General features: G+C 38.8%; 1 protein-coding gene across 2 annotated transcripts in view; it reads left to right on the top strand.

The window, feature by feature from the left end:
• LOC111142796 (epidermal growth factor receptor pathway substrate 15) overlaps positions 1-6,346 on the top strand; it is a 147,200-nt gene extending 140,854 nt beyond the window's left edge. The window contains exons 24-25 of one of the 2 annotated variants that reach the window (XM_022496105.1): positions 1,707-1,900; positions 3,894-6,346. In XM_022496105.1, the coding sequence (XP_022351813.1) occupies positions 1,707-1,900; positions 3,894-4,040 (341 nt within the window). In that variant the 3' untranslated portion in view covers positions 4,041-6,346. The remainder of the gene's footprint in view (positions 1-1,706; positions 1,901-3,893) is intronic. The other variant, XM_022496106.1, reaches the window with a different exon arrangement.
• Positions 6,347-14,580: the final 8,234 nt, after the last annotated feature.

The following is a 14,580-nucleotide window of genomic DNA, read 5'->3' as shown; positions in this document are numbered from 1 at the left end:
GCTAAGTGAAATAAGTCAGAGAAAGATGAATACTATATGATTCCACTCATGTGGAAATTAAGAAACAAAACAAATGGAGAAAGAAAGAAAGAGACAAACCAAACCAAAAAACAGACCTTTAACTATAGAAAATAAACTGATGGCTACCAGAAGGGAGGTGAGTGGGGGATGGGTGAAATAGATGAAAGGTATTAAGAGTTACACTTACATGTTGAGCACTGAGTAATGTACAGAATTGTTGAATCACTATATCATACATCTGGAACTAATATAACACTGTATGTTAATTATACTGGCATTAAATTTTTTAAAAAATGAATCCATTTGCTCATTTAAGTTCTATACCTGTGTGATGACAATAGCAAAGTTATTTTATAATCCTAAGTAAAATAATATACTGGTGCATTGACTAAATCTAAGGATCTTCATCAAAGTGAGTATATATAACTATAAAAGTATTAAGGGAAAAAGGATTTGTCAGAGAAAGCACTGGACTGGGAGCTTAAAGATGTGGGTGCTAATTCTGGATGTCCTCAGACTAGCTCTGTGATCTTGAGTGTGTAATTTAATATGTCTGGGCCTCAGCTATCTGAGCTGTTAGATGGTGGCAGTAACTCTTAATTTTGCCTACCTTCCCAGGAATGTTGGAAAAATCCAATGAGATATGAGATATGAACATTTTTTTAAAAGATTTTATTTATTTATTTGCCAGAGAACACAAGTAGGCAGAGCAGTAGACAGAGGGAGAGGGAGAAGCAGGCTCCCCGCTGAGCAGAGAGCCTGATGTGGGGCTCAATCCCAGGACCCTGGCTGGGATCATGACCTGAGTCAAGGGCAGCTGCTTAACCGACTAAGCCACCCAGGTGCCCTGAGATATGAACATCTTTTATAAGCTGCTACACTCATGGAAAGACTATTAACGATTGCTATTACCAGTTTAACACATTTTAGGAAAAATGCATATTTGAAAATATATTAACACCTATATTAATCATTTCCTCTTGAGAAGTACTAAGTTTAAGACTTTAAATTTGGAGAACTTGTTTGAAAATGGTGGTGAGTTCAGCAATGATACACTATTGTTTGGTCAAAGATGAGTTTATCCACACCCACAAAGATTTAGGCCCCAGACTTCAAAACATTCTCTTTATTCTTCAATTTGAAATACTGTAGATGGCAAAAAGTAGGTGAGGCTTTCCAGGGTAATTCTTAATCGTGTTCCCAGGTATTATATACAGATGTAGAGAAAAAAATCAGAAGAATATGGTCATTTTTCAAAGGTCATTTGCCCTTACTGCCACTAGTGGACAGCTGTATCAGGCTGAGGTTACAACAGCAGAGGCCATTTTTGTCTTTATTTTTTGTCTTCCTCCTCCTGTTTGATCCTTTCCTTTCCCTCTCTTTGGGAACACACTGCTTTGGGGAAGACAAGGTTTACAGTCTGGGCAAAAAGATGATTCCTGGCCCATTCCCTTCCCCTTTTCCCCCATTTAGGTACATAGAGCTGGAATGTATTTGAAAGGTTGTGTGTGAAAAATTTGAGGACAGACTATGTAGTCATTTAAGACCATACTAAGAGTGTTTATTTTAGGCACTTAACCTCCATTCCTCCACCCCCTAGTTCTTTAATGCTCTCTGTGTTCATCTTCTTGTGTGTTTGTTTGCCGTATTTGCTGGTTGAGTTAATTGTAATGATTTTGATCCAGGGAAAAGACCCATCAACAAATTGGATTCTTCTGATCCTTTTAAACTGAATGATCCATTTCAGCCTTTCCCAGACAATGATAGCCCCAGAGAAAAAGATCCTGATATGTTTTGTGATTCATTCACTTCTACTACTACTACCACTACCACTACCAATAAAGAGGCTGACCCAAGCAATTTTGCTAACTTCAGTGCTGTAAGTACTGTGAATGGGTTGTTTGGGGGAAATATCTTTCCATTTACAGTTTAAAGAGTTTTCAGTGATTACTTTGGAGTCTGCCACATTTGCATCATTTCAACTAAATTTACCAACATACTAAAAATGATCTATATTCCTCCCCCAAACAAAATTCTGTTTGATTCTGTTTTGATGGTTCTAACATTGTTCCATTGCACAAATAATTTTAGTAGTCTTAGTCCTTGTGGTATATACCAGTTGTTTTTGCAAACCCTTCTCTTAATCTTGGTAAACAATATAAATAAAATTTGCAAATTGTTTTGGATGATGGTCCCTTAGAGAGTCATTGCTGTCTGCCCACTGGAGGAATAATGGCAATAATAAGCTTGTGTATTTGTAATTGTGTTTGTGTGTTTGTGTATAGTTTTGATGGTTTCTGGAGACCTGTCAGCAACTATTATATGGGGAGATAAAGCCAGGGATTCTTTGACTAGAAAGCGAAACTCTGGTTTTCATATAGTAGCGTTTTAAAAATGTAAATGTCGATTTCATGAAGTAAATACAGTTGTCAAGAGCTAAACAGTCTTTAATTATTTGGACAGTTCTAATCATATTTACTCTGCATTCTCCCAGAGCTGACTAAAATAGGCACACCGGTAAAAACAATGGAAAGATGCTGTGATGACACATAGATAGGGCCAAAAGAGCACAGAAATGGGGCAACCAACTACGAACGTGTCACTCTGGAGCGACATAATGCAACGATATATATTCCATCATTATTTAGATAAAAAATGAAGTTATTTATTGCTTTCATTTTTTTTCTAGCTTTTGAGTCTGTACTCTAAGTTACATTCTTATGAATATGACAAAGCAGAATAGGAATCAGTATTTTGAATGTGGGAAAATGGAGTGTCAGAATTATACTGACTTAACTTTTGTTAGCTAGAGTTTGAGTTATTTCAAGCAAGAATCCAAAATTGCTTCCTTTGGGTGATTATAATCCTCTTAATATAAAATAACCTTCTGGCTATGGCACTTAATATCTTAAATATTATTTTAGCAAGTCAAAATCTCATTGGCATAAGTCTTGAACTATAGCAGAGGCATTTTGCTTATTTCATACTTCAGAATTTCAGCATGGTATAACATAAAGCAACTCATAATAAAAATGCCTGCCTGCCTTATGAAAGTTTTGTTAAGTATTGTAAGTTTTAAAGTCCCTCTAACTCATTAGGGGAAAAACTACCATTTTCAAAAAGCTTGACAGTTTTTTAAATTTCATCCCATTGTGTTATTTCTCGGTATGACAGAACTTCAAACCAAGTAAAATTTTTTTATTTAGTATCTCTCGATGTTGCTGTTTTACGTAGACAAAAATATTTCCCTGACCTAATGTTAAGGTTTAAGTTTTTATTAGTGTTAAGTGTATGGTTTTATTTAGATCAAGTCAAAAAGTTCTCAGTGCCTGCAGAAACCTTTACAGTGCATTAAAAAATAATTTGATCCACATCTTGTTTATTATACCCAGTACTACTTGTTTTATGTTTAGCAAAATCAGCATATTCTTTGCTACATAATTTTTCTGTACCTGAGAGCAAGGATAAGGTAGGAAATCACCGGTGGGATTAAGTTGAAATGATTGATCATGTGAGGATGCTCCTGAAGTTGAAGTAATAAATGTTTTGCATTAGATTAAAAGGCTAACCCTCCCATTTGTAAATATCCTAATTCACCTTAAGTATTTCTACTTTTTAAAAGTGGTTCAATGTTTAGTTTTATAAACGTTCTATCAGTAGACTGCAATAATTTTTCAAATTAGATCACATTTAATAACTGGTAAAACTAAATGTGTTTTCAGGGAAAAAAAAATTAACAGGTAACAAGGCTATTCCCAAAGTCCTATAGGTGAAACAAGTAGTGAATGTTCTTTGTAATGACTATTTTCCTTCTTTTCTTTTTGTTTTACTCATTAACCTACTTACTTGTTCATCCGTCTTTTAAATAACAGTATCCCTCTGAAGAAGATATGATTGAATGGGCCAAGAGGGAAAGTGAGAGAGAGGAAGAGCAGAGGCTTGCCCGACTAAATCAGCAAGAGCAGGAAGACTTAGAACTGGCTATTGCACTCAGCAAGTCGGAGATATCAGAAGCATGAAGAATTCTCCTGTCCTTTGTCAACCATACAATATTCTTCTTCCTAAATACTGGAGCTCTTTACAGTGTGTATCAAAACTACCTATGAGCATGGGAATACAAAAGGTTTGAGATTCCTGTAAATGTGACAAAAGTTTGTTTTTGGGTTTTTTTTGTTGGTTTCTTACTCCATTTCAGATTTGTCTTCCTGCCCTCCGCCCAACCCTGGCCCCTATAAAAGCAGTAACCCAGTCAGACGACTTCACCTAGGCTCCTGTTCTGATGTGCATTTACTGTGAGCTTTTGCCTGCCTATGCTACTTTTACTTGTAAAGCTAGAGTACCCAAGCTTCTGTCTTCTGGAATATAGAGAAATAGTTCATCCCTATGCTACCTGTGTTCTGTAGTTAATCTGATGATAGCTGGTGGGTTTCTTAAAGTTTGCAGTATTCTTTGATTTGAATGGTTGAGGGAGGGGAAGGGAAAGAACATCCTATTTCTTTTAGCAAATTGGCTAGTTTAAAGCATATGTTTGTATTTCCTTATAGTTAAAATACTGTTCAGTTTTTTTATAGATAAGAAAAAATGCTTTGCATAAATTGACTCCACTGTTGAAGGGATGCTTTAAGTTTGAACCATTATAGCTTCAGACTCAATCTTTTCCTAAATAAAAATGTTAAAGCCTCATGTGTGAAATATATTTTTAAAAAAATGTCTGTGGATTTAAAGAATTTTAGATGAACAGATAGCTGTCCATAATTTTGAGTGCTAGACAGTGGAGAATATGTATCACTTAACATATACCTAGCAGTGTAAGGTAAGCAAAAATCTAACATGGCAGCCATTCTGCCATTGCTATGGCACTGTCCCCTTTAGTTCATGGTAGGTTTATTTTTGTACTTTGCAGAAGAAATTTTAGCATGTGAGAACTGGAAGGTACTTTAAACTTTTGTATATATATATTTTTGTTTTCTTTAATGAAGGCTCACTTACTTGAAATGTAAAAACTTTCACTGAATACAAATGGGAAAAGTGACATGTATTAAACCATATTAATTGCTTTTTGTCCATCTTTGTGGTTTAAAATAGTTTATTCTCTTCCTGGTTTTTGCCTAGAAAATTGGTGGGCTAGCAAGAAAATCTTGTTGTTGTTGTTGTTTTTTAATTGAGAGAGAAGAGACCTATCAAATTGTCAAAGTTCTTCATGTGTTAAAAGTCTATCTCCTGTGAAACTGAGCTAGCAGGCAAGCTGAATTTGAAATAGACTGTGATGTATAGGCTATAAACTGGAATAACCTTAGTTTTCTTTTAACATCAGTTACTGACTTAGGTAATGTATTGAATACCAAGATAAAGAAAAATGCACCTACAAACTAATTAAAAGTCTTTGTGATCACCAAGTCAAGGTGGTATTGATCTGCGTTAATCAGAGTAACTTACTGCCTAGCCTATGAATAAATTCCAAAATATCCAATTCATTTAATCTTGAAATGGTGCTTTTTTTCTCTCTCCACACACAGTTGGACTGCTGCAGTTTAAAGCAAACTTAACATCATGTTCTTGCACAGCTAACTTTTTTCTACTTTTATAAATTGAAACATTTCAGCATAAAAGTCATACATATGAAGCAAGGGCTGAATCATAATCATAAGGCTTTAATTTTGATAAACTAATCCAGTGGCCTATGGATAGACTGCTAAAAGTTGATTGAGACGGTAGTGTTGGGAGCTGTGATAGGTAGTCATTTTGGGTTTTTTTTTTTCCCTTCCTCTTACACTTCAGGATAAAGGTAAGTTGACTTGAATGGACTTCTTTTGCACTGGGAAAATGAACAGATGTTTGAAATGCTTTTAAAAAATTTTTTTTTAATTAAAAAACCACTCTGGAAAATATTAAATATCTGTAACTTATGAACACCCACCTTCAATGTAATAAGTGTACCCTAATCTTATGTATGTTTAACTGGATTACACAGATTCTTATCTTTTGTTAAAATATGTATACTCAGTGGACCAATATAATATTAAAGTATGTATATATTACATAAATCTCTTTCTCCATGCTCACTTGTGTAGGATGAGTGTTTTAGAGTCCTTTGTGATTACATTTTACTTTGTTGACTCTGGCTGCAGAGCCTGTTCTTTCAAAGGACAGACGAGTATTCCTGAGAGCTCAGTGGCACTACTCACAAAGTTTTAATCGCCTTCTACATCCTTGTTCAAGTTTTGTTGGGCTCTCTTTATAGAATTTTCGGTTTCAAACTTCTAAATTATAGCCTGTAATTATGAGAACAATAAGCTTTAAGTAATAATAAAGCATACTATCCATACATTCTATTTGAAATGGAGTTTTGCAGTTCTCTCTTGTGTCCATGCTGTGTCCAGGAAGAGGTAGGTACACTGTCAGCACAGATTAATATGCGTAAACCGCTTGAGGCAGTGCCTGGTGTAGAATACTCAATAAATGTTAACTATTATTTTTAGTTACCATGTCCTGTTTCTGTGAAAGAAAGATGGAAAATGTATATGCATAGAGACAGTGCCTGAAACAGATGGTTTGTATATATTTGTTGAGTGGGGATTTATGACATGGATCCTGGGAGGGCACCCTAGTATAAAAAATTCTTCACAGTCCTGGGATAGAATCCTTAGTCCACCATTTTTGAGAAAGATGACTTTGAGAAACTCATTTAACCTCCCTTAACCTCATTTTTGTCATCTAGTGAATATAATAATACTTAACTCATAGGATCATTCTGAAGGATTTGACTTTGGCAGCTTTTTAATATTACATATTTTAATTAAGCAACGTCTGCCACGTTACTATTAGTAGTGAAAATAGCCATTGGTTTCCTTGTGGCAGCCACACAAGAGCAGAGTATGGCAGGACAGGCATTTAGAAAGTTTCTTTCCTTCTGTGACCAAGGTTTTGTTTTGTTTTGTTTTTAAGGATTTTTTTTTATTTATTCGACAGAGAGATCACAAGTAGGCAGAGAGGCAGGCAGAGAGAGAGGAGGAAGCAGGCTCTCTGCTGTGCAGAGAACCTGATGCGGGGCTCAATCCCAGGACCCTGAGATCACAACTTGAGCCGAAGGCAGAGGCTTAACCCACTGAGCCACCCAGGTGCCCTATCTTTCCTTCTGTGACCAAGTTTTTTTTTTTTTTTTAAAGATTTTATTTATTTATTTGACAGAGAGAGATCACAAGTAGGCAGAGAGGCAGAGAGAGAGAGAGGGGGAAGCAGTCTCCTTGCTGAGCAGAGAGCCCGATGCGGGACTCAATCCCAGGACTCCGGAATCATGACCTGAGCCGAAGGCAGCGGCTTAACCCACTGAGCCACCCAGGCGCCCCCTGTGACCAAATTTTAATTGAAAGAAGTGTGCCTTAAACTGTAACCAAAAGGGACGCCTGGGTGGCTCAGTTGGTTGGACGACTGCCTTCGGCTCAGGTCATGATCCCGGAGTCCTGGGATGGAGTCCCGCATTGGGCTCCCAGCTCCATGGGGAGTCTGCTTCTCCCTCTGACCTTCTCCTCGCTCATGCTCTCTCTCACTGTCTCTCTCTCAAATAAATAAATAAAAAATCTTTAAAAAACAAAAAACTGTAACCAAAAGAGGAGACATCATGCTTCCAGAAAAATCTCAAGGAAAACTATTGCAAGCAACAGTAGTAGCATTGGATCAGGCAGTAGTAGCATTAAAGCCCACTGGATCAGGCTTTAAAGGAAAGGTGGAGAGATTCAACCAGTTAATGTGAAAGTTGGGGATAAAGTTCTCCCAGAATGTGGAGGTACCAGAGCAATTCTAGGTGACAGGGAATTATCTCTTAATTAGAGATGATGGCATTGGAAAGTATGTAGACTGAAATAAGTCATTATTGAAATGATTTTCATGTGAAGGAAGCTGCCCATTCCACTGAGGTTCTGAAATCTTTCACCTTGTAAATAATTTCCATTTCTCTTTTATAATAAACTAATGATATTTACAAAAAAAGAAAAAAAGCTATTGGTTATTGGATACATGTTGTGTGTGAAGCACTAAACTAAGTACTTCATGTTGTTTTTCTGTTTAATCTTTACAAGAGTGCTGAGTGGCTCTATTTTGAAATGGGTAAACTGAGGCTCAAAAAAAGTAAAATAATGTGCTTCAGATCATGGCTAATAAGTAGATACACCAGGAATTGAACTCTGTTCTCTCTGATTCTAAAACATGATACTCTTTCAGTTTACCATGCATTGTCTCATTTTGTGTGAAAAAGTTTGCTCCTAGCAAATGCTAGGAATAGGATATGCTAAATAATAACAACAAATAACGTGTTAAGAACCAGGCAGGATCCTTACTTCTTTACATACATTAGTTCATTTAATCCTCACAACAGCAGTAACTCGTGTGTGTGTGTGTGTGTGTAATAACGATAATCATCATTGTCTCCATTTTACAGAAGAGGTACCCTAAGCCATAATTATGCAAGTAGTAAGTGGCAGAGCCAGCCACTTTCGAATTTAGGGAGCTGACTCCAGAGTTTTAACCACTACTTGCTATTTCTGTTAAAGGTGTGAAGCCATAGGAGAAATATAAATAGAATAATCCATGTGATCTCTGCTCTTCATTAATGAAATAGGCCTACTGTGTAGCAGATGGCATCTTACAAAACATTTTCTAATTCATTCTCCTATGTAATCCTTAAAAGGATTTAGAATCGTTTCTAACACATGAAAGCATTCAACCATTGTTATTCGTGTTACCATAAGTGATAAGTACATGGGGAGATGGCCAATATCACATTTATTAAAGAAATACAAATTCATAGATCACAAAGGTCGCAAAAATGAAAAATAATATATCAGTGCTAGCAAAGCTCTGGAAAATACATAAAAAAGTAAGCAAAGAGTAGTTTTTGAAGAGGTTCCTGCATAGATGAAGGGACAGGGCCTTCTGGGCAGAGGCCATGGCTATGTATAAAAGACAAAGGGGTAGGACACAGTATAGTCAGCAAGTATTGAAGTAATTCACTGTGACTGGAGTTTAGGTCTGCGGGCAAAAAGTGTGAAGTATTTGTGTTATAAAAAAGATCTTAATGGTGATACGGAGAATTGCTTTAGGGGAAACTAGTCAAGGAAGAAGAGCAAGTGAAGGGTACTAGAGTCATTCAGGTGAGATGGTAAGGAGCTAAAAATGTGGCTGTGGCTGAGGCCTGAGAGATGGGGACCAATTTAGAAGAATTAGCGGGTCTTCAAGTCTAATCTGATTAGGAGTAGATGTTCAGCAGAAAGGCATGGTTCACAAACTTCAGAGAGCATCAGGATCACCTGGAGGGCTTGTTAAAATACAGATTGTGACCCCATCCCCAGAGTTTCTCATTTCAGTAGGTCTAGAGTGGGACCCAAGAATTTGAAATTCTAGCAAGTTCCCAGATGATGCTAAAGTTCCAGGGAAACCTAAGTGGAGAACCACTGGCGTGGAGGCTAACTTCAAGTCTCCGTTTTGCAAGTTATATTAAATCTACTCCCTTAGTTTGCCATGCTGTTGCACCTTGTCATTCTATGCTTGACCTCTGGATTCTGTCTCACAATGTAAAGCACTTCCGATCTTTCTTGTGGATAGAGTTTTTTAAAAATAATAATTGGAAGCTAATGACAACTGTGCCAGTAATATGTGAAATACATAAAATGATTCATTTTATTCTCCATAACAGCCTTTTTTTTTTTTTTTTTTAAGATTTTATTTATTTGACAGACCACAAATAGGCAGAGAAGCAGGGAGGGGGAGAAACAGGCTCCCCGCGGAGCAGGGAGCCCAGCGCAGGGTTCAATCTTAGGACCCTGGGATCATGACCTGAGCCGAAAGCAGCCGTTTAACTGACTGAGCCACCCAGGTACCCCCATAACAATCCTTTAAGTTAGGTGCTGTTATTTCCCATTTTGTTGTTTGTTATTTCCAGTTTAAAGATGAGAGGCAAAAAGGTTAAATAACTTGCCCAAGACCCAGAACTAAAAAGTACCAAAGGTAGGATTCAGTACTCAGGAGTCAGACTCCAGAATCCATGCTCGGTCACTCTTCTGTACTGAAAAAACTTACTTTAAGATACTTGATGCATAAGACATCAAAAGAAATGAAATCTTGCCATTTGCGACGACATGGATGGAACTAGAGGGTATCATGCTTAGCGAAATAAGTCAATTGGAGAAAGACAACTATCATATGATCTCCCTGATATGAGGAAGTGGAGATGCAACATGGGGGGTTTGGGGGTAGGAGAAGAATGAATGAAACAAAGATGGGATTGGGAGGGAGACAAACCATAAGTGACTCTTAAAAAACAAACTGAGGGTTGCTGGGGGGAGGGGGTTGGGAGAGGGGTGGGGTTATGGACATTGGGGAGGGTATGTGCTATGGTGAGTGCTGTGAAGTGTGTAAACCTGGCGATTCACAGACCTGTACCCCTGGGGATAAAAATATATGTTTATAAAAAATTAAAAAAAAAAGATACTTGATGCATAGATCTATAGGGTGCCTCCCCATAAGTCTGCGTGTTGGAAATGTATAGTGAGAAAATCATTGTCATTCCATTCACCCTTTGCTGAGGAGTATTATGGTCTAAGTACTGTGCCAGGCTAGGGACGGAGAAGATTCTTAAGAAGGCCTTGCCATCAGTGGTCATACAGTAGGAGGGATATACATCTACTCTCAACTAATTCCACACATTGCATACTGAGGATTAAGATAGGAATGCTGGGATACCCAGAGGAAGGAGAGAATATTTCTAGCCCAGAGGATTGGGGAAGGCTTCCCAGAAGAGGTGCCCCCAGAACACAGTATGCTACTTCTAGCATTAGTAAAAAACATAGATGGTGACTTTTAAAAAAAATTTTTTTAAAGATTTTATTAATTTGACAGAGTGAGACAGGGAACACAGCAGGGGGAGTGGGGGAGGGAGAAGCAGGCTTCCCTCAGAGCAGGGAGCCTGATGCAGAACTCCATCCCAGGACCCTGGGATCATGACCTGAGCTGAAGGCAGATGCTTAACGATTGAGTCACTCGGGCACCCCGGTGACTCAAAAATTTTTTTAAAAAAACATAGCTCTTACAAGGTCACAGCGTTTAATGTCAGGGCTCTGTTCACTGGGAAAGGCTGGCAAAAGTCTCCCAGGAGGCCTCATGTGAGCAGCATTTATTACTTGGTGAATTCAGCCTGGCCCAGGTCTGGCCCAGGTCTGCCCTTCAAGTTTGGAAACCTGACTTTCATCAGTAAAACAGAGAGGGCTTCCATTACAATGGACTGATGTAGAGACGAGAACATCAGTATCCCCCAAAAGTTGCCACAGGACTTAGAGCACCTACAATTGGTTGAACAAGACTCCTCCCTTGCCAGTGATGTCTGGATGCTTCCTGCCTCTGACGCTCCTCTCCCTCTGCAGCCAGGGCTGCCTGGCCCTCAGATGACACGTTTTCAGATATGTTTAATCTGGTTGCAGTCTGGTTTGGCTGGTTGGGTAGCTGTAGCTAGTGTCTCTCTGGGGTGATTTTGCATATCTTTGGTTTCATCCATTGTGAACTCTATAGTTTTTTTTTTTTTAAAAGAAGCGGGAATCTTTTTTTTTTTTTTTTTAAATTTTTTTTTTTTTTTTTGCAGGAAGAGATCACAAGTAGACAGAGAGGCAGGCAGAGAGAGAGAGAGAGAGGGAAGCAGGCTCCCTGCTGAGCAGAGAGCCCGATGCGGGACTCGATCCCAGGACCCTGAGATCATGACCTGAGCCGAAGGCAGCGGCTCAACCCACTGAGCCACCCAGGCGCCCTGAACTCTAGAGTTTAACTCCTCCTGAGGCCAACTTGCCCAGTTTGAGTTCTTAGTGAAGTATCTCAGCCCCCACCTCCCCCACCACTTCGATTCCACCCTTTCATTGGTCATACTATTTATTGAGTGTATATATGCCACGCCTACTCCCTGACTTGCCCTAACAATTCTGCCTTTTAAATCTCTCTCAAATCTATCCTCTCCATCTCCAGTGCCACTGCCCCAGTTCAGGTCTTCATCATCTGTCTTAAAGACTTTGCCAAAGCCTCCTAATCTCGTCACCAGTCTCTGTTTTTTTCTCTACTTCCAAACCATCCTCCATGTCACAGATTCATCCAGAATCAAAATCTGCCCCATCACTCCTACATAAAACAGACACTGATTGCCATCACACTCAGGCTAAAATCCTAAACCCTTAAAAGGCTTTTCCTTCATAACCTTAATTTCTGATTGGTACTTAATCAGTAATGGCTTGAACGTGTAACCTGGGTTCCCCCCCATCCCGCCTTAAGTCTTGAGAAAATGCTACTTGAAGGAAATAAAGGTACCTCCAATTTGATTATAGAGTAAGGGAAGCCTTTTGAAATATGCGTAATTTTATTCTTTCTAACTTGGTGTTTTTCAAACAGGCAACACATTACATTAGTGGGGTTGGGAAATCAGTTTAGTGAATCAAGCAGCATGGAAAAAATGCAGAGTAGTAGAATGTAGAATGAACATAGTAGTAGCAGGATGAACTCCCATATCCCGATAATCACCTCAATAATTGCCATTTCATATCCAATCTGAGTTTATCCATATTCTTGCCCACTTTCCTCTCAAATCTTACCTTATACTTCATTTGTAAATATTTCAGCATGTTAAAGGTCAGCATTTAAAAAATCATGAAATAGAATTTGTTACTGAGTATATATATACTGGGTCATGAGATAAAATGTTTGAAAGCGACTGATTTTTTCAACATCTCTTGAAATAAGAAGTGTAGGTAGGTCCTAACATTATGTATCCAGGTTAATATATAGATTATCTTATGGAGGGAAAGGAGTGTCTTTGCAGAAAGACCCCACCTATTTTTCTTCCCCACCCCTAAGTATATATAGAATATGTTCAGCTGCCCAAGACCTAAGGGCTTAGGTTCAGCCTCTCCTGTTTCCTCTGGAATCCCAAATTGAGAGGACTGAATTATTCTGTGGAAAGGAAAAGGGATAAGGAAAAGTAGCTGATACTTACTGAGGAGCTTCTCTGAGCCTGGCACTAAGGCTTTTAATATACATTCTCCTATTTAATCCTCACAACACTTTTAACAGAAAGAAAACTTAAGTTTATAGAGAGAAAGACACCCTCACCCCCCCAACCTGCACCTAGTAGAGACCAAGCCAGTTTCCAGCCCAGGTGCCTCGGCTCTGAGATCTGCTCTTCCACTACTAGCCTGCCTCTTGCATGCCTGGTTTTTTGTTTTGTTTTGTTTTTTAAAAGATTTTTATTTACTTATTTGACAGCAAGAGAGGGAACAGGAGCAAGGGGAGTGGGAGAGGGAGAAGCAGTCTTCCCCCTGAGCAGGGAGCCTGATGCAGGGCTCGATCCCAAGACCCTGGGATCATGACCTGAGCCGAAGGCAGAACTTAATGACTGAGCCACCCAGGCACCTCTTGTATGCCTGGTCTTAAAAGCAGCCCTTTGGGCCTAAATGGTAACAGAGATCAAACACTGTAAACCTAGACCCTAAGCAAGAACTGATGTTCTCAAAGAAAACCCTGATTCATTTCAGCTTCCTGAGAAGGTTCCTAGCCTTGTAGAAAGACCCTAGATCTCAGAGTCTTATGAAGATGCATCTAAATTCTGGCCTTCCCCCCTGCTCTGTGACTGTGGGTACGTCTCTTAATCTCTCAGATACCAGTAACTTCATAGGGTTGTTGTAAGGATTAATGGTGACAGATACAAAGTCTTCATTTCTGTGACATGGCAGATACACACTATGTCAGGGCTGTCGTGTCTGTGTTTAAGAAGACAGAAAAGGTAATACTACATTCTAGGAAAGTGTGTAAGCATGGTTAAAGAGAATAAATGTCAGTCATCTTAAAAGTTTATTGCTACGGAACACTTCATTCCTCACTGATTCTGAGTAAAACATAGTATGAGGTGCACCTCACACACACACACACACACACACACACACACACACACGTTTAGCACTATAGTGTTTTGTTTGAATTCACTCATATAGCCCTCACAACAACCCTTGTGCTGGGTGCTTGTCTTTTCCGCATTTTACATAATTCCCATTTCAGATAAGAACACTGAAGCAGAGAGAGAGGTTAAATAACTTGCCTGAAGTCACGTGCAGCTATCAAAGGGTGAAGCCCAGACTCTTAACTCAGGCGGTCTGGCTCCAGAGCAAGGGAAGCAATAAAACCCGCTCTAGCTTGGGGTTGTTAGGAGATTCAAAATAAGATAAGCTTTGGGAAAGTGATTCATAAATGCCATGTGCATTCTAAGAGCTTGTCTGGCAGGCGGACTGGGGCTGGGGTTAAGATAGAAATTTGAGGATGACTGCTTGGGTTAAGTCTTCACTGTGCCACTTAATTGGCCTCTGTGATCTTGAGCAAATTACTTAATCCTCTGCCTTATTTTCTCAACTATAAAAATTGGAATTTTAAAAGGAAATACCTAATAAGATTGTTCTGAGGATGAAATGAGCTGGTATATCTGAAAAGTTTAGAATAATGCCTAACAGCTCTAGACAAACATGGTGATGACAATGAAGATGACAA

Source organism: Enhydra lutris, unplaced genomic scaffold, assembly GCF_002288905.1.
Source record: "Enhydra lutris kenyoni isolate GAN:26980312 unplaced genomic scaffold, ASM228890v2 scaffoldscaffold9, whole genome shotgun sequence".
Lineage (NCBI taxonomy): Eukaryota > Metazoa > Chordata > Mammalia > Carnivora > Mustelidae > Enhydra > Enhydra lutris.
This window is presented reverse-complemented; position numbering and strand designations above follow the sequence as displayed.